We start from the raw sequence: 26,494 nt of genomic DNA on the forward strand, positions 1-26,494 counted from the left end.
GCCGAGCCGCTCACAAGAGGAGCGCACACACCAGACACGACCACCCCAGTCCAACACACAACCTGTGAGTCCAGGCGAAAGCCACCAGCCAGTAAACACCAACAAGGCTGACATCGTAATACTCATAGACTCAAATGGGAGTTTCCTCTGGGAGAAAAAGCTCTTCCCTAGACGTAAAGTAAAAAAGATCTGGTGCCCAACAACAGACAGAGCTCTGGAATGGCTGACCAAAACCCAATTAGGCTCCCCCCAACATATAATAATACACACCAGCACAAATGACCTAAAGGGTAGCAACATCGCTCGGATCAGTGATTGAGAAGGCAAGCGACACCTTCCCAAACACTAGAATCACTGTTTCCACAATATTGCCAAGAAAAGACTTTAACAACAAAACAATCCATGAGATAAATGCCAGCATAGCAAGAGATTGTGAATTAAAACATAACGTGCACCTGGCCCAACACCCCACCCTCGATGTGGAATGTCTTCACGACCAAGTCCATATCCACAGGGAGCGAATATCGGTCTTTGCTAAGGCCCTGAATGATGTCGCTTTTAATTGGGTCCACACCCAGACTCCAAGAGGACCCCCCCCCCAACCACCAGAGACCAGAGGGGTACAGACCAGGGCTACTACAGAGACCACCACCACACCAACCGGGACCAGAGAGGATCCCCATGCACAACAACAATGTCGGACCTGCACCACTCCTGCCCTACAGGGGAACAGGACCACCCCCAGCCAGACAGAGGGAGAGGTGCTCAGGGCGTACGCAATACCACAGGCAGAGACAATCCATTAAGAGACATAATGCAGATGCGCAGCAGCATCTACTCCCGCCTTATGGATCAGAAAAAATAAGGACTAGGTATTAGAAAGAGTTGTAACCAATTATTCTCAGCATTTATAGACAATTGAAATGTTCTTTTTTCCCCATTTAGACACGGCAAACACATACCACTATTTATCATATTTTAACCTATCCCAGTAAAAGATCAAACTTAACATGAAATCCTTATATATCTCAACCTGGAATATCCAAGGTCTACGCTCTTCTGTGCTTGGCATGAAGAGTAGGACCCCAGATTTCCTAGATGAAATTAAAGATCTGGATATTATCTTTTTACAGGAAACCTGGTGTAGAGGAGAAGGACACACTGGCTGTCCCCATGGGTACACAGAGCTGGTGGTCCCCTCCAATAAACTGCCAGGAGAAACCCAGGGCAGAGACTCTGGAGGCATACCGATTTGGTTTAAAACAGAGCTTAGGAATTACATTAAATTCATAAAAAAGGGCGAAAACCACATATGGCTCAAAATTAAGAGGGGCATCATCTCTAGCATGCAAGATGTTTTCATTTGCGCACTTTATATCCCCCCGATAGAATCCCCGTACTTCAAAGAGGACGCCTTCTCCAACATTGAGAGAGAGATTATCCAATTCCAGGCCCACGGGAACGTGTTGATCTGTGGTGACCTCAACTCAAGAACTGGCGAAGAACCAGACTTCACCAATAATCAGGGGAACAATTACATATTTGGGAATAACCACTTTCATCTCCCTTTCCATACACACAGGCATAACTGCGACAAACAGGCAAATGCTAACGGAAAACAGCTCCTGCAGCTCTGTCGAAGCCTGGGTCTGTACATTGTCAATGGTAGGTACATGGGAGACTTCCTAGGAAGATCCACCTATTGCTCACCTCTTGGCTTCAGCACCGTAGACTATATGATTGCGGATTTGGACTCATCCTCTTTCAGAGCATTCACAGTCAAACCACAAACAACACTGTCAGACCACAGTCAAATTACTTGTGTATCTAAAAAGGACAGAAACAACCAACACAGAAACACAACCCAGTAAGCTGTACAACATTAAAAAATCATACAGATGGGTCAAAAACAGCACAGAAAAATACCAGAAAGCAATTAGCAATCAATCAACACAAGCTCTCTTGGACACCTTTCTGGAAAACACATACACTCACAATAAAGAAGGCGTAAACCGGTCGGTGAATAACCTAAATAATATTTTTGATCATTTGGCATCCATGTCAAACTTGAAAGTTTGCAAGAACAAACCCAAAACAAAAAACTATGAAAAATGGTTTGACTCAGATTGCCATAACATGAGGAAGAAACTCAGAAAAATATCAAACCAAAAACACAGACAGCCAGAAAATGAGGAATTACACCTTACTTATTGTCAGGCATAACACAATACAAAAACACACTCAGAACCAAGAAAGAGCAGTATATTAAGAATACCCTCAGCTCCATTGAGGAATCTATTGATTCTAATTGTTTCTGGGACAACTGGAATACATTACACAAAAAACAACACGATGAATTGGCCATTCAAAACGGAGACACATGGGAAAACCATTTTGAAAAATTATACCAGAAAAACACACTAAGCCCAGAGCAATATCAAATATGCAAAAAACTGGAAAAGCTCGAATTGGCCACATAAGATAACCAAAACCCGCTAGACCCCCTAATAACTGAAAAAGAGCTATTTGAAAAACTCAAGGACCTGCGACCAGGAAAAGCTTGCGGTGCAGATGGCATCCTAAGCGAAATGATAAAACACACGGACGATAAAATGAAATTGGCTATCCTAAAACTTTTCAACTTGGTTCTGAGTGTCGGTTACTTCCCTGATATCTGGAACAAAGGACTCATAACGCCCATATACAAAAGTGGAGACAAAGTTGACCCAAATAACTATCGAGGCATCTGTGTAAACAGTAACCTGGGGAAGGTATTCTGTAGTATCATAAACAAAAGACTTATAAACTTCCTTGAGGAGCACAATGTCTTGAGTAAAAGCCAAATTGGATTCCTACCAAACTATAGAACATCGGATCATATCTTCACCCTGCACACCCTAATTGACAAACATGTTCATCAAAACAAAAGCAAAATTTTTGCCTGCTTTATAGATTTCCAGAAGGCTTTCGATTCCATTTGGCATGACGGTCTATTCTTGAAACTTATTGAAAGTGGTGTAGGGGGAAAAACATATGATGTAATTAAATCAATGTATACAAACAATAAATGTGCAGTTAAAATTGGAGACAAACAAACAAAATACTTCGCACAGGGGCGTGGTGTGACGCAGGGCTCGCCCATCTCACTGACACTCTTTAATATTTACATAAATGAATTGGCAAAACTACTTGAACAAGCTACAGCACCCGGCCTCACCCTATATGAATCCAAGGTTAAATTCCTCCTCTATGCAGATGACCTGGTTCTGCTGTCACCAACTAAGGAGAGTCTACAGCAGAACCTGGATCTGCTAGAGTTGTTCTGTCAGACCTGGGCCCTGACAATAAACCCCCAAAAAACCAAAGTTCTTGTGTTCCAGCAAAGATCCAGACATCAGGGACCCAGAATAAATTTCACACTAGTAACAACTAAAATTGAACAAACCACTAACTACACATACTTGGGCTTAAAAATCAGCTCTACGGGAAATTTTCATCTGGCTGTGAATGAACTGAAAGAGAAAGCAAGAAGGGCTTTCTATGCCATTAAAAAATCAATCCAAACAGAAATCCCAATTGGCATTTGGCTCAAAATTTTTAAATCAGTAATTGAACCAATTGCACTCTATGGCAGTGAGGTGTGGGGACCGCTAACACAACAAGAATTTGCAAAATGGGACAAACATCCAATTGAGATCCTACATGCAGAATTCTGTAAAAGTATCATCCGGACTCAAAGGAAAACCGCAAACAATGCATGCAGGGCAGAACTAGGCCAATATCCACTATTAATTACTATCCAAAAAAGAGCCACCAAATTTTGGAAACACCTAAAAATGAGCAACCCCCACTGCTATCATTACGAAGCCCTGAAATGCCAAGAGAGGATCATAAAGAAGAATACCCTCAGTCAACTAGTCCTGGGACTCAGTGAAGTAAATACTAACACTACTAACAATAACCAGCCCCAGGACAGTGACATCATAGCACAGAGAATTCGACCCAACACAATTGTCACTAAGCAAAAGGAAAAATATCTGTCACATTGGGCAGAAACAACAAAAACCCAAAACAAACTCAATTGCTACTTGGCCCTAAACAGACAATACAACATGGCTGAATACCTGACCATGGTAAAAGATAGCAAATTGAGAAAAACCTTGACAATGTACAGACTTAGTGAACATAGCCTGGCCATCGAAAAAGGCAGACCTGGCTGACAAGAGAGGACAGGATATGCTCTCACTGCAGTCAGGGAGTGGTGGAGACAGAGATGCACTTCCTCACAGCTTGTGGAAAATATCAGGGCATAAGGGGGAATTTCTACCCAAAATTCACAAAAATATGCCCTGAATTCAAAAATTTGAATCACGACCAAAAACTCCCATACCTATTAGGGGAACAGAGAAATTGTGTAACCTTAGCGGCACACTATGTTACAGCTTGCCATAAACAGAGAGACAACCATTAAATCTAAGAATAGAGTATATACAAATTATACAAATGTATATTTATACACTCAGGGATATATCTGTTTATACACTGTATGGATAGATCTGCGTTTATGTGGTCAACCATAAATGTTTTTTCGATGCTTTGGCAACATAAGATGTACCTTGTCATGCCAATAAAGTGATTTGAATTGAATTGAATTGAATTGAGAGAGGCAGAGACAGTGACAGAGAGGCAGAGAGATAAACAGCAGAACAGATAGAGATAGACAAAGAGACAGAATGGGGTATTTTAATAATCTCTGCTCCCCCAGCCAATGCCCCAACCGCGATACACCCAGTTTAACCAGAGGTGAAAGATTAATGTCAGTGTCCCCACCCCTAAACACCCAGTTTCCTTTTTCTGGGTTTTTTTTTTACTCGGGCCCCAGCTGAAGGGTGAAAATCCAGAGTGATATTGGACCTATCCTCAATGTGCTACCAAGACATTGGGCCATAATTTGCAGCCCCTACCAGCACGTACGGGGTGCGCATGCACCCATCAGGACCACGCAAGTTCCGGGTTTAGGCATGTCAAGCGCTAGCGCGATAACCCGGAACTTGCGACCTGTCAAGAATCTTCTTAACAGATCCTCCGCAGCCCCGGGTGAAGGGCCTCGGCGAGCGGAGAGTTGGGCCATTTGTCCAACTGCTGCCCAGAGAATGCCTGTGAAATTCTTACGCCTGTTCGGCCTGCTTTTACCAGTGTAAGAGTTTAATAAAAAATAAAAATACGTTTTTTTCAATCATTTAAACATTAAAAAAAACCTGTACAATAAGATAAGGTTATTTATAGACCCTTATTTGATGTCTAGGTGTATTTTTTGGGGTATTCCCATTCATTCCGTAGAAATGGAATCCCCATAAGCATGAATGGGTGGGCTGGCCCATGTGATCCCAGGGGCACCTGTGCACTGCCTGCACCCCTGGGGTGCCTGGGCCTCTGTACCTCCCGGACCACCGTGTACACGGACATTTAATTAGTGGATCGGAAGCCTCCGACCGCAAATTCAGGGCCATTGTATTACTGCTACCCCTATCAAACACAATCAGCCACTGTCTGTCTCTAATGACGAAGTGTGGGCCCACTGCCCAGTGCCAGGCCCCCCTGTGAAGCTCACCTTCTTGGTGTAGTCCATAGCCTTCAGAATCGAAAGGTTTAGGGTCTCCAAGCAGGCAAGGACATCCTCATAGTCTCCCATGTGGGAGGCGAAGTAATCTAGAGAGAGGGAGAGCAGAACATGGGTTATTGATGGTCTGATTTCACTCCAGTACCTTTAAGCCCAACTCCATGGCCAGTTGTCACACTTTCATAGGTGCGATTCTTATATTCTTCATCCTGGGGTCACTGACTCTCGTCAGAGCACATTTCCACCGATGTTGAAAGCCACATGACCTCACCCATAGAAACATTGTCTGTCAGTCTAGAAACTTAGGCTTCAGCATGCTATGTGACAGTGTGGGGCTTCACTGAAGAGGGGATCCTGTTCTCCACCGACTCCCACATGGTTTCTCACAGGGGTCACAAAGGGGTCAGGGGTGGGAGCTCCGGCTGATTGCCTCTTCAATAAATCGCAGTCACTGAGGTCAATGTAACACTCCGCCAATGCCCTGACTGAGATCAGCCAAATGAGCACAGATTAGGATTGATTTGTCCACAATTTGACTCTATGTGACCGACATACAGGGCAGGTACCAGCAGGCTACAAGAGCAACTGAAATTGACATCACACTCGACCATATTCCGTACCGCACTCTATCACTCTCTCTCTGTACCGCACTCTGTCACTCTCTCTCTGTACCGCACTCTGTCACTCTCTCTCTGTACCGCACTCTCTCACTCTCACTCTGTACTGCACTCTGTCACTCTCTCTAGGTACCACACTCTGTCACTCTCGCTCTGTACCGCAATCCGTCATTCTCTCTCTCTGTACTGCACTCTGTCACTCTCCATCGGTACCGCACTCTGTCACTCTCTCTCTGTACCGCACGCTGTCACTCTCTCTCTGTACCGCACTCTGTCACTCTCTCTTTCTGTACCGCACTCTGTCACTCTTGCTCTGTACCGCACTCTGTCACTCTCGCACTGTAGTGCACTCTGTCACTCTCTCGCTCTGTGTCACTCTCTCTCTGTACCGCAATCTGTCACTCCCTCTCGGTACCGCACTCTGTCACTCTCTCGCTCTGTGTCACTCTCTCTCTGTACCGCACTCTGTCACTCCTGCCCTGTACCGCACTCTGTCTCTCTCTCTCTCTGTACCGCACTCTGTCACTCTCTCTCTCTGTACCGCACTCTGTCACTCTCTCTCTCTCTGAATCGTACACTGTCACTCTCTATCGGTACCGCACTCTGTCACTCTCTCTCTATACCGCACTCTGTCACTCTCTTTCTCTGTACCGCAACCTGTCACTCTCTCTCTCTGTACCGCACTGTGTCACTCTCTCTCTCTGTACTGCAATCTGTCACTCTCTCTCTCAGTAGCGCATTCTGTCACTCTCTCTCTGTACCGCACTCTGTCACTCTCTGTACCGCATTCTGTCACTCTCTCACTCTGTACCGCATTCTGTCACTCTCTCTCTCTGTACCGCACTCTGTCACTCTCTCTCTCTCTGAATCGTACACTGTCATTCTCTATCTATACCGCACTCTGTCACTCTCTCTATCTGTACCGCACTCTGTCACTCTCTATCTCTGTACCGCATTCTGTCACTCTCGCTCTATACCGCACTCTGTCACTCTCTATCTCTGTACCGCATTCTGTCACTCTCGCTCTATACCGCACTCTGTCACTCTCTCCCTCTGTACCGCACTCTGGCACTCTCTCTCTGCACTGCACTCTGTCACTCTCTCTCTGTACCGCACTCTGTCACTCTCTCTCTCTCTGTACCGCACTCTGTCACTCTCTCTCAGTACCGCACTCTGTCACTCTCTCTCTCTGTACCGCACTCTGTCACTTTCTCTCTGTACCGCACTCTGTCACTCTCTCTCTCTGTACTGCACTCTGTCACTCTCTCACTCTGTACCGCACTCTGTCACTCTCTCTCGCTCTGTACCGCACACTGTCACTCTCTGTACCGCATTCTGTCACTCTCACTCTGTACCGCACTCTGTCACTCTCTCTCTCTGTACCGCACTGTCACTCTCTCTCTGTACCGCACTCTGTCACTCTCTCTCACTGGACCGCACTCTGTCACACTCTCTATCTGTACCGCACTCTGTCACTCTATCTCTGTACCTCAATCTGTCACTCTCTCTCTCTGTAGCGCACTCTGTCACTCTCTCTCTGTACCGAACTCCGTCACTCTCTCTCGCTCCGTACCGCAATCTGTTACCCTCTCTCTGTACCGCACTCTGTCACTCTCTCTCTCTGTACCGCACTTTGTCACTCTCTCTCTGTACCGCAATCTGTCACTCTCACTCTCTGTACTGCATTCTGTCACTCTCACTCTGTACCGCACTCTGTCACTCTCTCTCTCTGTACCGCACTCTGTCACTCTGTCTCTCTGTACCGCACTCTGTCACTCTCACTTCCCTGTACCGCACTCTGTCACTCTCTCTCTCTGTAGTGCACTCTGTAACTCTCTCACTCTATACCGCACTCTGTCACTCTCTCTCTCTGTACCGCACTCTGTCACTCACTCACTTTGTACCACAATCTGTCACTCTCTCTCTTTACCGCATTCTGTCACTCTCTCTCTCTGTACTGCACTCTGTCACTCTCTCTCTCTGTACCACACTCTGTCTCTCTCTCTCTGTACCACACTCTGTCACTCTCTCTCTATACCGCACTCTGTCCCTCACTCTCTCTCTCTGTACCGCACTCTGTCACTCTCTCTCGCTCTGTACCGCACTCTGTCACTCTCTGTGCCGCATTCTGTCACTCTCACTGTGTACCGCACTCTGTCACTCTCTCTCTCTGTACCGCACTCTGTCACCCTCTCTCTGTACCGCACTGTGTCACTCTCTCTCTCCGGACTGCACTCTGTCCCTCTCTCTCTGTACCGCACTCTGTCACTCTCTCAATCTGTACCGCACTCTGTCACTCCCTCTCTGTACCTCAATCTGTCACTCTCTCTCTCTGTAGCGCACTCTGTCACTCTCTCTCTGTACCGCACTCTGTCACTCTCTGTATCGCATTCTGTCACTCTCTCACTCTGTACCGCATTCTGTCACTCTCTCTCTCTGTACCGCACTATGTCACTCTCTCTCTGTACCGCACTCTGTCACTCTCTCTCTCTGTACCGCACTCTGTCACTCTCTCTCTGTACCGCACTCTGTTACTCTCTCTCTGGACCGCACTCTGTCACTCACTCGCTGTACCGAACTCTGTCACTCTCTCTCGCTCCGTACCTCAATCTGTTACCCTCTCTCTGTACCGCACTCTGTTACTCTCTCTCTGGACCGCACTCTGTCACTCACTCGCTGTACCGAACTCTGTCACTCTCTCTCGCTCCGTACCTCAATCTGTTACCCTCTCTCTGTACCGCACTCTCGCTCCGTACCTCAATCTGTTACCCTCTCTCTGTACCGCACTCTGTCACTCTTGCTCTGTAGTGCACTCTGTCACTCTCTCTCTCTCTGTACCGCGCTGTGTCACTCTCTCTCTCTGTACCGCACTCTGTCACTCTCTCTCTCTGTACCACACTCTGTCACTCTCTGTCTCTGTACCGCACTCTGTCACTATCTCTCTCTGTACCGCACTTTGTCACTGTCTTTCTCTGTACCGCATTCTGTCACTCTCTCTCTGTACGGCACTCTGTCACACTCTGTACCGCACTCTGTCACTCTTGCACTGTACCGCACTCTGTCACTCTCGCTCTGTAGTGCACTCTGACTCTCTCTCTCTGTACCGCGCTCTGTCACTCTCTCTCCCACTCTGTACCACACTCTGTCACTCTCTCTCTCTGTACCGCACTCTGTCACTCTCTCACTCTGTACCGCACTCTGTCACTCTCTCACTCTCTCTGTACCACACTGTCACTCTCTCTCTCTATACCGCACTCTGTCACTCTCTCACTCTGTAATGCACTCTGTCACTCTCTCTCTCTGTACCGCACTCTGTCACTCTCTCTCTATACCGCACTCTGTCACTCGCTCTATCTGTACTGCATTCTGTCACACTCAATCTGTAGCGCACTCTGTCACTCTCTCTGTACCGCACTCTGTCACTATCACTCAGTACCGCACCCTGTCACTCTGTCTCTCTGTAGCGCACCCTGTCACTCTTTCACTCTGTAGCGCACTCTGTCACCCCCTCTCTCTGTACCGCACTCTGTCACTCTCTCACGTTGTACCGCAATCTGTCACTCTTTCTCTTTACCGCACTCTGTCACTGTCTCTCTCTGTACCGCACTCTATCACTCTCTCTCTATACCGCACTCTGTCACTCTCTCTCTCTGTACCGCACTCTGTCAATCTCTCTCTCTGTACCACACTGTGTCTCTCTCTCTCTGTACCACACTCTGTCACTCTCTCTATATACCACACAGTCACTCACTCTCTCTCTCTGTACCGCACTCTGTCACTCCCTCTCTGTGCCGCACTCTTTCACTCTCTCTCTCTCCTTACCGCACTCTGTCACTCTCTCTCTGTACCGCACTCTGTCACTCTCTCACTCTGTAACGCACACTGTCACTCTGTCCCTCTGTACCGCACTCTGTCACTCTCTCTCTCTGTACCGCACTCTCTCACTCTCACTCTATACCGCACTCTGTCACTCTCTCTCTCTGTACCGCACTCTGTCACTCTCTCTCTGTAGTGCACTCTGTCACTCTCTCTCTCTCTGTACCGCGCTGTGTCACTCTCTCTCCCACTCTGTACCACACTCTGTCACTCTCTCTATACCGCACTCTGTCACTCTCTCTCTCTGTACCGCACTCTGTCACTCTCTCTCTGTAGTGCACTCTGTCACTCTCTCTCTCTCTGTACCGCGCTGTGTCACTCTCTCTCCCACTCTGTACCACACTCTGTCACTCTCTCTATACCGCACTCTGTCACTCTCTCTCTCTGTACCGCACTCTGTCACTCTCTCTCTCTATACCACAATCTGTCACTCTCTGTCTCTGTACCGCACTCTGTCACTATCTCTCTCTGTACCGCACTTTGTCACTGTCTTTCTCTGTACCGCATTCTGTCACTCTCTCTCTGTACGGCACTCTGTCACACTCTGTACCGCACTCTGTCACTCTTGCACTGTACCGCACTCTGTCACTCTCGCTCTGTAGTGCACTCTGACTCTCTCTCTCTGTACCGCGCTCTGTCACTCTCTCTCCCACTCTGTACCGCACTCTGTCACTCTCTCTCTCTGTACCGCACTCTGTCACTCTCTCACTCTGTACCGCACTCTGTCACTCTCTCTCTCTGTACCGCACTCTGTCACTCTCTCACTCTGTACCGCACTCTGTCACTCTCTCTCTCTCTGTACCGCACTCTGTCACTCTCTCTCTCTCTCTCTGTACCACACTGTCACTCTCTCTCTCTGTACCGCACTCTGTCACTCTCTCACTCTGTAATGCACTCTGTCACTCTCTCTCTCTGTACCGCACTCTGTCACTCTCTCTCTATACCACACTCTGTCACTCGCTCTCTCTGTACTGCATTCTGTCACACTCAATCTGTAGCGCACTCTGTCACTCTCTCTGTACCGCACTCTGTCACTCTCTCACGTTGTACCGCAATCTGTCACTCTTTCTCTTTACCGCACTCTGTCACTGTCTCTCTCTGTACCGCACTCTGTCACTCTCTCTCTCTGTACCGCACTGTGTCTCTCTCTCTCTGTACCACACTCTGTCACTCTCTCTCTATACCACACAGTCACTCACTCTCTCTCTCTGTACCGCACTCTGTCACTCCCTCTCTGTGCCGCACTCTTTCACTCTCTCTCTCTCCTTACCGCACTCTGTCACTCTCTCTCTGTACCGCACTCTGTCACTCTCTCACTCTGTAACGCACACTGTCACTCTGTCCCTCTGTACCGCACTCTGTCACTCTCTCTCTCTGTACCGCACTCTCTCACTCTCACTCTATACCGCACTCTGTCACTCTCTCTCTCTGTACCGCACTCTGTCACTCTCTCTCTGTAGTGCACTCTGTCACTCTCTCTCTCTCTGTACCGCGCTGTGTCACTCTCTCTCCCACTCTGTACCACACTCTGTCACTCTCTCTATACCGCACTCTGTCACTCTCTCTCTCTGTACCGCACTCTGTCACTCTCTCTCTGTAGTGCACTCTGTCACTCTCTCTCTCTCTGTACCGCGCTGTGTCACTCTCTCTCCCACTCTGTACCACACTCTGTCACTCTCTCTATACCGCACTCTGTCACTCTCTCTCTCTGTACCGCACTCTGTCACTCTCTCTCTCTGTACCACAATCTGTCACTCTCTGTCTCTGTACCGCACTCTGTCACTATCTCTCTCTGTACCGCACTTTGTCACTGTCTTTCTCTGTACCGCATTCTGTCACTCTCTCTCTGTACGGCACTCTGTCACACTCTGTACCGCACTCTGTCACTCTTGCACTGTACCGCACTCTGTCACTCTCGCTCTGTAGTGCACTCTGACTCTCTCTCTCTGTACCGCGCTCTGTCACTCTCTCTCCCACTCTGTACCGCACTCTGTCACTCTCTCTCTCTGTACCGCACTCTGTCACTCTCTCACTCTGTACCGCACTCTGTCACTCTCTCTCTCTGTACCGCACTCTGTCACTCTCTCACTCTGTACCGCACTCTGTCACTCTCTCTCTCTCTGTACCGCACTCTGTCACTCTCTCTCTCTCTCTCTGTACCACACTGTCACTCTCTCTCTCTGTACCGCACTCTGTCACTCTCTCACTCTGTAATGCACTCTGTCACTCTCTCTCTCTGTACCGCACTCTGTCACTCTCTCTCTATACCACACTCTGTCACTCGCTCTCTCTGTACTGCATTCTGTCACACTCAATCTGTAGCGCACTCTGTCACTCTCTCTGTACCGCACTCTGTCACTCTTTCACTCTGTAGCACACTCTTTCACTCCCTCTCTCTGTACCGCACTCTGTCACTCTCTCACTTTGTACCGCAATCTGTCACTCTCTCTCTTTACCGCACTCTGTCACTGTCTCTCTCTGTACCGCACTCTGTCACTCTCTCTCTCTGTACCGCACTCTGTCAATCTCTCTCTCTTTACCACACTGTGTCACTCTCTCTCTATACCGCCCTCTGTCACTCTCTCTCTCTGTACCGCACTCTGTCAATCTCTCTCTCTTTACCACACTGTGTGTCTCTCTCTCTGTACCACACTCTGTCACTCTCTCTCTATACCGCACACTGTCACTCACTCTCTCTCTCTGTACCGCACTCTGTCACTCCCTCTCTGTGCCGCACTCTTTCACTCTCTCTCTCTCTGTACCGCACTCTGTCACTCTCTCTCTGTACCGCACTCTGTCACTCTCACTCTGTAGTGCACTCTGTCACTCTCTCTCTCTCTGTACTGCACTCTGTCACTCTCTCTCTGCACCGCACTCTGTCACTCTCTCACTCTGTAACGCACACTGTCACTCTGTCCCATTGTAACGCACTCTGTCACTTTCTCTCTCTGTACCGCACTCTCTCACTCTCTCTCTGTACCGCACTCTGTCACTCTCTCTCTGTACCGCACTCTGTCACTCTCTCACTCTGTAACGCACTCTGTCACTCTCTCTCTGTGCTGCACTCTGTCACTCTGTCCCTCTGTACCGCACTCTGTCACTCTCTCTCTATACCGCACTCTGTCACTCTCTCTCTCTGTACCGCACTCTGTCTCTCTCTCTCTGTACCACACACTGTCACTCTCGCTCTGTAGTGCACTCTGTCACTCTCTCTGTCTCTGTACCTCACTCTGTCACTCTCTGTCTCTGTACCGCACTCTGTCACTCTCACTCTATACCGCACTCTGTCACTCACTCTCCCTCTCCGTACCGCACTCTGTCACTCTCTCTCTCTGTACAACACTCTGTCTCTCTCGCTCTGTACCACACTCTGTCGCTCTATGTACCGCATTCTGTCACTCTCACTCTGTACCGCACTCTGTCACTCTCTCTCTCTGTACCACACTCTGTCACTCTCTCTCTGTACCGCACTCTGTCACTCTCTCTCTCTGGACTGCACTCTGTCACTCTCTCTCTGTACCGCACTCTGTCACTCTCTCTCTCTGTACCGCACTCTGTCACTCTCTCTCTCTGTACCACACTCTGTCACACTCTCTCTCTGTACCTCAATCTGTCACTCTCTCTCTCTGTAGCGCACTCTGTCACCCTCTGTACCGCACTCTGTCACTCTCTCTCTGTGTACCGCACTCTGTCACTCTCTCACTCTCTCTCTATACCGCACTCTGTCACTCTCTCTCTCTGTACCGCACTGTGTCACTTTCTCTCCCACTCCGTACCACACTCTGTCACTCTCTCTATACCGCACTCTGTCACTCTCTCTCCCACTCTGTACCACACTCTGTCACTCTCTCTCTATACCGCACTCTGTCACTCTCTCTCTCTGTACCGCACTCTGTCACTCTCTCTCTCTGTACCACACTCTGTCACTCTCTGTCTCTGTACCGCACTCTGTCACTATCTCTCTCTGTACCGCACTTTGTCACTGTCTTTCTCTGTACCGCATTCTGTCACTCTCTCCCTGTACGGCACCCTGTCACACTCTGTACCACACTCTGTCACTCTTGCACTGTACCGCACTCTGTCACTCTCGCTCTGTAGTGCACTCTGACTCTCTCTCTCCCACTCTGTACCGCACTCTGTCACTCTCTCTCTCAGTACCGCACTCTGTCACTCTCTCACTCTGTACCGCACTCTGTCAGTATCTCTCTCTGTACCGCACTTTGTCACTCTCTCTCTCTCTCTCTCTGTACCACATTGTCACTCGCTCTCTCTGTACTGCATTATGTCACACTCAATCTGTAGCGCACTCTGTCACTCTCTCTGTACCGCACTCTGTTACTCTCACTCTGTACCGCACCCTGTCACTCTGTCTCTCTGTAGTGCATTCTGTCACTCTTTCACTCTGTAGCACACTCTGTCACTCCCTCTCTCTGTACCGCACTCTGTCACTCTCTCACTTTGTACCGCAATCTGTCACTCTCTCTCTTTACCGCACTCTGTCACTGTCTCTCTCTGTACCGCACTCTATCACTCTCTCTCTATACCGCACTCTGTCACTCTCTCTCTCTGTACCGCACTCTGTCAATCTCTCTCTCTGTACCACACTGTGTCTCTCTCTCTCTGTACCACACTCTGTCACTCTCTCTCTATACCGCACACTGTCACTCACTCTCTCTCTCTGTACCGCACTCTGTCACGCCCTCTCTGTGCCGCACTCTTTCACTCTCTCTCTCTCTGTACCGCACTCTGTCACTCTCTCTCTGTAGCGCACTCTGTCACTCTCACTCTGTAGTGCACTCTGTCACTCTCTCTCTCTCTGTACCGCACTCTGTCACTCTCTCACTCTGTAATGCACACTGTCACTCTGTCCCTCTGTACCGCACTCTGTCACTCTCTCTCTGTACCGCACTCTGTCACTCTCTCACTCTGTAACGCACTCTGTCACTCTCTCTCTGTGCCGCACTCTGTCACTCTGTCCCTCTGTACCGCACTCTGTCACTCTCTCTCTATACTGCACTCTGTCACTCTCTCTCTCTGTACCGCACTCTGTCTCTCTCTCTCTGTACCACACACTGTCACTCTCGCTCTGTAGTGCACTCTGTCACTCTCACTGTCTCTGTACCGCACCCTGTCACTCTCCCTCTATACCGCACTCTGTCACTCACTCTCCCTCTCCGTACCGCACTCTGTCACTCTCTCTCTCTGTACAACACTCTGTCTCTCTCGCTCTGTACCGCACTCTGTCACTCTCTGTACCGCATTCTGTCACTCTCATTCTGTACCGCACTCTGTCACTCTCTCTCTCAGTACCGCACTCTGTCACTCACCCTCTGTACCGCACTCTGTCACTCTCTCTCTCTGGACTGCACTCTGTCACTCTCTCTCTGTACCGCACTCTGTCACTCTCTCTCTGTGTACCGCACTCTGTCACTCTCTCACTCTGTACCGCAATCTGTCACTCTCTCTCTGTACCTCAATCTGTCACTCTCTCTCTCTGTAGCGCACTCTGTCACTCTCTCTCTGTACCGCACTCTGTCACTCTCTGTACCGCATTCTGACACTCTCTCACTCTGTACCGCATTCTGTCACTCTCTCTCTCTGTACCGCACTCTGCCACTCTCTCTCTCTGTACCGCACTCTGTCACTCTCTCTCTCTGTACCGCACTCTGTCACTCTCTCTCTCTCTGTACCGCACTCTGTCACTCTCTCTCTGTAGTGCACTCTGTCACTCTCTCTCTCTCTGTACCGCGCTGTGTCACTCTCTCTCCCACTCTGTACCACACTCTGTCACTCTCTCTCTATACCGCACTCTGTCACTCTCTCTCTCTGTACCACACTCTGTCACTCTCTCTCTCTGTACCGCACTCTGTCACTCTCTCTCTCTGTACCACACTCTGTCACTCTCTGTCTCTGTACCGCACTCTGTCACTATCTCTCTCTGTACCGCACTTTGTCACTGTCTTTCTCTGTACCGCATTCTGTCACTCTCTCTCTGTACGGCACTCTGTCACACTCTGTACCGCACTCTGTCACTCTCGCTCTGTAGTGCACTCTGACTCTCTCTCTCTGTACCGCGCTCTGTCACTCTCTCTCCCACTCTGTACTGCACTCTGTCACTCTCTCTCTCTCTGTACCGCACTCTGTCACTCTCTCACTCTGTACCGCACTCTGTCACTCTCTCTCTCTCTGTACCGCACTCTGTCACTCTCTCTCTCTCTCTGTGCCACACTGTCACTCTCTCTCTCTGTACCGCACTCTGTCACTCTCTCTCTATACCGCACTCTGTCACTCGCTCTATCTGTACTGCATTCTGTCACACTCAATCTGTAGCGCACTCTGTCACTCTCTCTGTACCGCACTCTGTCACTATCACTCAGTACCGCACCCTGTCACTCTGTCTCTCTGTAGCGCACTCTGTCACTCTTTCGCTCTGTAGCGCACTCTGTCACTCCCTCTCTCTGTACCGCACTCTGTCACTCTCTCACGTTGTACCGCAATCTGTCACTCTTTCTCTTTACCGCACTCTGTCACTGTCTCTCTCTGTACCGCACTCTATCACTCTCTCTCTCTATACCGCACTCTGTCAATCTCTCTCTCTGTACCACACTGTGTCTCTCTCTCTCTATACTGCACAGTCACTCACTCTCTCTCTCTGTGCCGCACTCTGTCACTCCCTCTCTGTGCCGCACTCTTTCACTCTCTCTCTCTCCTTACCGCACTCTGTCACTCTCTCTCTGTACCGCACTCTGTCACTCTCGCTCTGTAGTGCACACTGTCACTCTCTCTCTCTCTGTACCGCACTCTGTCACTCTCTCTCTGTACCGCACTCTGTCACTCTTGCTCTGTACCGCACTCTGTCACTCTCGCTCTCTGTACCGCACTCTGTCACTCTTGTTCTGTACCGCACTCTGTCACTCTCTCTCTGTAGTGCACTCTGTCACTCTCTCTCTCTCTGTACCGCGCTGTGTCACTCTCTCTCCCACTCTGTACCACACTCTGTCACTCTCTCTATACCGCACTCTGTCACTCTCTCTCTCTGTACCGCACTCTGTCACTCTCTCGCTCTGTACCACACTCTGTCACTCTCTGTCTCTGTACCGCACTCTGTCACTATCTCTCTCTGTACCGCACTTTGTCACTGTCTGTCTCTGTACCGCATTCTGTCACTCTCTCTCTGTACGGCACTCTGTCACACTCTCTCTCTGTACCGCACTGTCGCTCTCTCTCTCTGTGCCGCACTCTTTCACTCTCTCTCTCTCTGTACCGCACTCTGTCACTCTCTCTCTGTACCGCACTCTGTCACTCTCACTCTGTAGTGCACTCTGTCACTCTCTCTCTCTCTGTACCGCACTCTGTCACTCTCTCACTCTGTAATGCACACTGTCACTCTGTCCCTCTGTACCGCACTCTGTCACTCTCTCTCTGTACCGCACTCTGTCACTCTCTCACTCTGTAACGCACTCTGTCACTCTCTCTCTGTGCCGCACTCTGTCACTCTGTCCCTCTGTACCGCACTCTGTCACTCTCTCTCTATACTGCACTCTGTCACTCTCTCTCTCTGTACCGCACTCTGTCTCTCTCTCTCTGTACCACACACTGTCACTCTCGCTCTGTAGTGCACTCTGTCACTCTCACTGTCTCTGTACCGCACCCTGTCACTCTCCCTCTATACCGCACTCTGTCACTCACTCTCCCTCTCCGTACCGCACTCTGTCACTCTCTCTCTCTGTACAACACTCTGTCTCTCTCGCTCTGTACCGCACTCTGTCACTCTCTGTACCGCATTCTGTCACTCTCATTCTGTACCGCACTCTGTCACTCTCTCTCTCAGTACCGCACTCTGTCACTCACCCTCTGTACCGCACTCTGTCACTCTCTCTCTCTGGACTGCACTCTGTCACTCTCTCTCTGTACCGCACTCTGTCACTCTCTCTCTGTGTACCGCACTCTGTCACTCTCTCACTCTGTACCGCAATCTGTCACTCTCTCTCTGTACCTCAATCTGTCACTCTCTCTCTCTGTAGCGCACTCTGTCACTCTCTCTCTGTACCGCACTCTGTCACTCTCTGTACCGCATTCTGACACTCTCTCACTCTGTACCGCATTCTGTCACTCTCTCTCTCTGTACCGCACTCTGCCACTCTCTCTCTCTGTACCGCACTCTGTCACTCTCTCTCTCTGTACCGCACTCTGTCACTCTCTCTCTCTCTGTACCGCACTCTGTCACTCTCTCTCTGTAGTGCACTCTGTCACTCTCTCTCTCTCTGTACCGCGCTGTGTCACTCTCTCTCCCACTCTGTACCACACTCTGTCACTCTCTCTCTATACCGCACTCTGTCACTCTCTCTCTCTGTACCACACTCTGTCACTCTCTCTCTCTGTACCGCACTCTGTCACTCTCTCTCTCTGTACCACACTCTGTCACTCTCTGTCTCTGTACCGCACTCTGTCACTATCTCTCTCTGTACCGCACTTTGTCACTGTCTTTCTCTGTACCGCATTCTGTCACTCTCTCTCTGTACGGCACTCTGTCACACTCTGTACCGCACTCTGTCACTCTCGCTCTGTAGTGCACTCTGACTCTCTCTCTCTGTACCGCGCTCTGTCACTCTCTCTCCCACTCTGTACTGCACTCTGTCACTCTCTCTCTCTCTGTACCGCACTCTGTCACTCTCTCACTCTGTACCGCACTCTGTCACTCTCTCTCTCTCTGTACCGCACTCTGTCACTCTCTCTCTCTCTCTGTGCCACACTGTCACTCTCTCTCTCTGTACCGCACTCTGTCACTCTCTCTCTATACCGCACTCTGTCACTCGCTCTATCTGTACTGCATTCTGTCACACTCAATCTGTAGCGCACTGTGTCACTCTCTCTGTACCGCACTCTGTCACTATCACTCAGTACCGCACCCTGTCACTCTGTCTCTCTGTAGCGCACTCTGTCACTCTTTCGCTCTGTAGTGCACTCTGTCACTCCCTCTCTCTGTACCGCACTCTGTCACTCTCTCACTTTGTACCGCAATCTGTCACTCTTTCTCTTTACCGCACTCTGTCACTGTCTCTCTCTGTACCGCACTCTATCACTCTCTCTCTCTATACCGCACTCTGTCAATCTCTCTCTCTGTACCACACTGTGTCTCTCTCTCTCTATACTGCACAGTCACTCACTCTCTCTCTCTGTGCCGCACTCTGTCACTCCCTCTCTGTGCCGCACTCTTTCACTCTCTCTCTCTCCTTACCGCACTCTGTCACTCTCTCTCTGTACCGCACTCTGTCACTCTCGCTCTGTAGTGCACACTGTCACTCTCTCTCTCTCTGTACCGCACTCTGTCACTCTCTCTCTGTACCGCACTCTGTCACTCTTGCTCTGTACCGCACTCTGTCACTCTCGCTCTCTGTACCGCACTCTGTCACTCTTATTCTGTACCGCACTCTGTCACTCTCTCTCTGTAGTGCACTCTGTCACTCTCTCTCTCTCTGTACCGCGCTGTGTCACTCTCTCTCCCACTCTGTACCACACTCTGTCACTCTCTCTATACCGCACTCTGTCACTCTCTCTCTCTGTACCGCACTCTGTCACTCTCTCTCTCTGTACCACACTCTGTCACTCTCTGTCTCTGTACCGCACTCTGTCACTATCTCTCTCTGTACCGCACTTTGTCACTGTCTTTCTCTGTACCGCATTCTGTCACTCTCTCTCTGTACGGCACTCTGTCACACTCTGTACCGCACTCTGTCACTCTTGCACTGTACCGCACTCTGTCACTCTCGCTCTGTAGTGCACTCTGACTCTCTCTCTCTGTACCGCGCTCTGTCACTCTCTCTCCCACTCTGTACCGCACTCTGTCACTCTCTCTCTCTGTACCGCACTCTGTCACTCTCTCACTCTGTACCGCACTCTGTCACTCTCTCTCTCTCTGTACCGCACTCTGTCACTCTCTCTCTCTCTCTGTACCACACTGTCACTCTCTCTCTCTGTACCGCACTCTGTCACTCTCTCACTCTGTAATGCACTCTGTCACTCTCTCTCTCTGTACCGCACTCTGTCACTCTCTCTCTCTCTCTCTGTACCACACTGTCACTCTCTCTCTCTGTACCGCACTCTGTCACTCTCTCACTCTGTAATGCACTCTGTCACTCTCTCTCTCTGTACCGCACTCTGTCACTCTCTCTCTATACCACACTCTGTCACTCGCTCTCTCTGTACTGCATTCTGTCACACTCAATCTGTAGCGCACCCTGTCACTCTGTCGCGCTTTCTGTCACTCTTTCACTCTGTAGCACACTCTCTCACTCCCTCTCTCTGTACCGCACTCTTTCACTCTCTCACTTTGTACCGCAATCTGTCACTCTCTCTCTTTACCGCATCCTGTCACTGTCTCTCTCTGTACCGCATTGTGTCTCTCTCTCTCTGTACCACACTCTGTCACTCTTTCTCTATACCGCACACTGTCACTCACTCTCTCTCTCTGTACCGCACTCTGTCACTCCCTCTCTGTGCCGCACTCTTTCACTCTCTCTCTCTCTCTGTACCGCACTCTGTCACTCTCTCTCTGTACCGCACTCTGTCCCTCTCACTCTGTAGTGCACTCTGTCACTCTCTCTCTCTCTCTGTACTGCACTCTGTCACTCTCTATCTGTACCGCACTCTGCATTCTCTCACTCTGTAACGCACACTGTCACTCTGTCCCTCTGTAACGCACTCTGTCACTCTCTCTCTCTGTACCGCACTCTCTCACTCGCTCTCTGTACCGCACTCTGTCACTCTCTCTCTGTACCGCACTCTGTCACTCTCTCACTCTGTAACGCACTCTGTCACTCTCTCTCTGTGCCGCACTCTGTCACTCTGTCCCTCTGTACCGCCCTCTGTCACTCTCTCTCTATACCGCACTCTGTCACTCTCTCTCTCTGTACCGCACTCTGTCTCTCTCTCTCTGTGCCACACACTGTCACTCTCGCTCTGTAGTGCACTCTGTCACTCTCTCTGTCTCTGTACCGCACTCTGTCACTCTCTGTCTCTGTACCGCACTCTGTCACTCTCCCTCTATACCGCACTCTGTCACTCACTCTCCCTCTCCGTACCGCACTCTGTCACTCTCTCTCTCTGTACCGCACTCTGTCACTCTCTCTCTGTACCGCACTCTGTCACTCTCTCTCTCTGGACCGCACTCTGTCACTCTCTCACTCTGTACCGCAATCTGTCACTCTCTCTCTGTACCTCAATCTGTCACTCTCTCTCTCTGTACCACACTCTGTCACTATCTCTCTCTGTACCGCACTTTGTCACTGTCTTTCTCTGTACCGCACTCTGTCACTCTCTCTCTCTGGACTGCACTCTGTCACTCTCTCTCTGTACAGCATTCTGTCACTCTCACTCTGTACCGCACTCTGTCACTCTCTCTCTCTGTACCGCACTCTGTCACTCTCTCTCTGTACCGCACTCTGTCACTCTCTCTCTCTGGACTGCACTCTGTCACTCTCTCTCTGTACCGCACTCTGTCACTCTCTCTCTGTGTACCGCACTCTGTCACTCTCTCACTCTGTACCGCAATCTGTCACTCTCTCTCTGTACCTCAATCTGTCACTCTCTCTCTCTGTAGCGCACTCTGTCACTCTCTCTCTGTACCGCACTCTGTCTCTCTCTCTCTCTGTACCGCACTCTGTCACTCTCTCTCTCTGTAACTCACTCTGTCACTCTCTCTCTCTGTACCTCACTCTGTCACTATCTCTCTCTGTACGGCACTCTGTCACTCTCTGTACAGCATTCTGTCACTCTCTCTCTCTGTACCGCACTCTGTCACTCTCGCTCTGTACCGCACTCTGTCACTCTCTCTTACTGTACCGCACTCTGTCACTCTTGCACTGTACCGCACTCTGTCACTCTCGCTCTGTAGTGCACTCTGTCTCTCTCTCTCTGTACCGCGCTCTGTCATTCTCTCTCCCACTCTGTACCACACTAAGTCACTCTCTCTCTCTGTTCCGCACTCTGTCACTCTCTCACTCTGTACCGCACTCTGTCACTCTCTCTCTCTGTACCGCACTCTGTCACTCTCTCTCTGTACCGCACTCTTTCACTCTCTCTCTCTGTACCGCACTCTGTCACTCTCTCTCTGTACCGCACTCTGTCACTCTATCTCTGGACCGCACTCTGTCACTCACTCGCTGTACCGAACTCTGTCACTCTCTCTCGCTCCGTACCGCAATCTGTTACCCTCTCTCTGTACCGCACTCTGTCACTCTTGCTCTGTAGCGCAGTCTGTCACTCTCGCTCTCTGTACCGCACTCTGTCACTCTTGTTCTGTACCGCACTCTGTCACTCTCTCTCTGTAGTGCACTCTGTCACACTCTCTCTCTCTGTACCGCGCTGTGTCACTCTCTCTCCCACTCTGTACCACACTCTGTCACGCTCTCTCTATACCGCACTCTCTCTCTCTGTACCGCACTCTGTCACTCTCTCTCTCTGTACCACACTCTGTCACTCTCTATCTGTACTGCATTCTGTCACTCTCTCACTCTGTACTGCATTCTGTCACTCTCTCTCTCTCTGTACCGCACTCTGTCACACTCTCTCTCTCTCTGTACCGCACTCTGTCTCTCTCTCTCTGTACCACACTCTGTCACTCTCTCTCTGTACCGTACTCTGTCACTCTCTCTCTGGACCGCACTCTGTCACTCTCTGTACAGCATTCTGTCACTCTCTCTCTCTGTACCGCACTCTGTCACTCTCGCTCTGTACCGCACTCTGTCACTCTCTCTTACTGTACCGCACTCTGTCACTCTTGCACTGTACCGCACTCTGTCACTCTCGCTCTGTAGTGCACTCTGTCTCTCTCTCTCTGTACCGCGCTCTGTCATTCTCTCTCCCACTCTGTACCACACTAAGTCACTCTCTCTCTCTGTTCCGCACTCTGTCACTCTCTCACTCTGTACCGCACTCTGTCACTCTCTCTCTCTGTACCGCACTCTGTCACTCTCTCTCTGTACCGCACTCTTTCACTCTCTCTCTCTGTACCGCACTCTGTCACTCTCTCTCTGTACCGCACTCTGTCACTCTCTCTCTGGACCGCACTCTGTCACTCACTCGCTGTACCGAACTCTGTCACTCTCTCTCGCTCCGTACCGCAATCTGTTACCCTCTCTCTGTACCGCACTGTGTCACTCTTGCTCTGTACCGCACTCTGTCACTCTCGCTCTCTGTAATGCACTCTGTCACTCTTGTTCTGTACCGAACTCTGTCACTCTCTCTCTGTAGAGCACTCTGTCACTCTCTCTCTCTCTGTACCGCGCTGTGTCACTCTCTCTCCCACTCTGTACCACACTCTGTCACTCTCTCTATACCGCACTCTGTCACTCTCTCTCTCTGTACCGCACTCTGTCACTCTCTCTCTCTGTACCGCACTCTGTCACTCTCTCTCTCTGTACCACAATCTGTCACTCTCTGTCTCTGTACCACACTCTGTCACTCTCTCTCTCTGTACCGCACTCTGTCACTATCTCTCTCTGTACTGCACTTTGTCACTGCCTTTCTCTGTACCACACTCTGTCACTCTCTCTCTGTACGGCACTCTGTCACTCTCTGTACCGCATTCTGTCACTCTCTCTCTGTACCGCACTCTGTCACTCTCTCTCTGGACCGCACTCTGTCACTCTCTCTCTCTGTACCACAATCTGTCACTCTCTGTCTCTGTACCACACTCTGTCACTCTCTCTCTCTGTACCGCACTCTGTCACTATCTCTCTCTGTACTGCACTTTGTCACTGCCTTTCTCTGTACCACACTCTGTCACTCTCTCTCTGTACGGCACTCTGTCACTCTCTGTACCGCATTCTGTCACTCTCTCTCTGTACCGCACTCTGTCACTCTCTCTCTGGACCGCCCTCTGTCAATCACTCTCTGTACCGCACTCTGTCACTCACTCGCTGTACCGAACTCCGTCACTCTCTCTCGCTCCGTACCGCAATCTGTTACCCTCTCTCTGTACCGCACTGTGTCACTCTTGCTCTGTACCGCACTCTGTCACTCTCGCTCTCCGTAATGCACTCTATCACTCTTGTTCTGTACCGCACTCTGTCACTCTCTCTCTGTAGTGCACTCTGTCACTCTCTCTCTCTCTGTACCGCGCTGTGTCACTCTCTCTCCCACTCTGTACCACACTCTGTCACTCTCTCTATACCGCACTCTGTCACTCTCTCTCTCTGTACCGCACTCTGTCACTCTCTCTCTCTGTACCACAATCTGTCACTCTCTGTCTCTGTACCACACTCTGTCACTCTCTCTCTGTACGGCACTCTGTCACTCTCTGTACCGCACTCTGTCACTCTCTCTCTCTGTACCGCACTCTGTCACTCTTGCACTGTACCGCACTCTGTCACTCTCGCTCTGTAGTGCACTCTGTCTCTCTCTCTCTGTACCGCGCTCTGTCATTCTCTCTCCCACTCTGTACCACCCTATGTCACTCTCTCTCTCTGTACCGCACTCTGTCACTCTCTCACTCTGTAACGCACTCTGTCACTCTCTCTCTCTGTACCGCACTCTGTCACTCTCTCACTCTGTAACGCACTCTGTCACTCTCTCTCTCTGTACCGCACTCTGTCAATCTCTCTCTGTACCGCACTCTGTCACTCTCTCTCTCTGTACTGCATTCTGTCACTCTCACTCTGTACCGCACTCTGTCACTCTCTCTCTCTGTACCGCACTCTGTCACTCTCACTTCCCTGTACCGCACTCTGTCACTCTCTCTCTCTGTACTGCACTCTGTCACTCTCTCACTCTGTACCGCACTCTGTCACTCTCTCTCTCTGTACCGCACTCTGTCACTCACTCACTTTGTACCGCAATCTGTCACTCTCTCTCTTTACCGCATTCTGTCACTCTCTCTCTCTGTACTGCACTCTGTCACTCTCTCTCTCTGTACCACACTCTGTCACTCTCTCTCTCTGTACCGCACTCTGTCACTCACTCTCTCTCTCTGTACAGCACTCAGTCACTCTCTCTCGCTCTGTACCGCACTCTGTCACTCTCTGTACCGCATTCTGTCACTCTCTCACTCTGTACCGCATTCTGTCACTCTCTCTCTCTGTACCGCACTCTGTCACTCTCTCTCTGTACCCCACTCTTTCACTCTCTCTCTCTGTACCGCACTCTGTCACTCTCTCTCTGTACCGCACTCTGTCACTCTCTCTCTGGACCGCACTCTGTCACTCACTCGCTGTACCGAACTCTGTCACTCTCTCTCGCTCCGTACCGCAATCTGTTACCCTCTCTCTGTACCGCAATCTGTCACTCTCTCTCTATACCACACTCTGTCACTCTCTCTCTCTGTACCGCACTCTGTCAATCTCTCTCTCTGTACCACACTGTGTCTCTCTCTCTCTGTACCACACTCTGTCACTCTCTCTCTATACCACACACTGTCACTCTCTCTCTCTCTCTGTACCGCACTCTGTCACTCCCTCTCTGTGCCGCACTCTTTCACTCTCTCTCTCTCTCTGTACCGCAATCTGTCACTCTCTCTCTGTACCGAACTCTGTCACCCTCGCTCTGTGGTGCACTCTGTCACTCTCTCTCTCTCTCTGTACCGCACTCTGTCACTCTCTCTCTGTACCGCACTCTCTCACTCTCTCACTCTGTAAAGCACACTGTCACTCTGTCCCTCTGTACCGCACTCTCTCACTCTCTCTCTGTACCGCACTCTGTCACTCACTCTCTCTGTACTGCATTCTGTCACTCTCACTCTGTACCGCACTCTGTCACTCTCTCTCTCTGTACCTCACTCTGTCACTCTCTCACTCTGTACCGCACTCTGTCACTCTCTCTCTGTACCGCACTCTGTCACTCTCTCTCTCCGGACTGCACTCTGTCACTCTCTCTCTGTACCTCAATCTGTCACTCTCTCTCTCTGTAGCGCACTCTGTCACTCTCTCTCTGTACCGCACTCTGTCACTCTCTGTACCGCATTCTGTCACTCTCTCACTCTGTACCGCATTCTGTCACTCTCTCTCTCTGTACCGCACTCTGTCACTCTCTCTCTGTACCACACTCTTTCACTCTCTCTCTCTGTACCGCACTCTGTCACTCTCTCTCTGTACCGCACTCTGTCACTCTCTCTCTGGACCGCACTCTGTCACTCACTCGCTGTACCGAACTCTGTCACTCTCTCTCGCTCCGTACCGCAATCTGTTACCCTCTCTCTGTACCGCACTCTGTCACTCTTGCTCTGTACCGCACTCTGTCACTCTCTCTCTGTAGTGCACTCTGTCACTCTCTCTCTCTCTGTACCGCGCTGTGTCACTCTCTCTCCCACTCTGTACCACACTCTGTCACGCTCTCTCTATACCGCACTCTCTCACTCTCTGTCTCTGTACCGCACTCTGTCACTATC

At 50.2% G+C, this 26,494-nt stretch overlaps 1 protein-coding gene across 1 annotated transcript in view; it reads right to left on the bottom strand.

Annotated features, from left to right (window-relative positions):
- The window catches only part of necab2 (N-terminal EF-hand calcium binding protein 2), a 908,814-nt gene that overhangs the window by 352,205 nt on the left and 530,115 nt on the right, over positions 1-26,494 (bottom strand). The window contains exon 5 of the mRNA XM_085992018.1: positions 5,612-5,709. Within this exon, the coding sequence (XP_085848144.1) occupies positions 5,612-5,709 (98 nt within the window). The remainder of the gene's footprint in view (positions 1-5,611; positions 5,710-26,494) is intronic.

Source organism: Somniosus microcephalus, chromosome 6, assembly GCF_052327205.1.
Source record: "Somniosus microcephalus isolate GS21.2 chromosome 6, FLI_Smic_1.0, whole genome shotgun sequence".
Classification (NCBI taxonomy): Eukaryota; Metazoa; Chordata; class Chondrichthyes; order Squaliformes; family Somniosidae; genus Somniosus; species Somniosus microcephalus.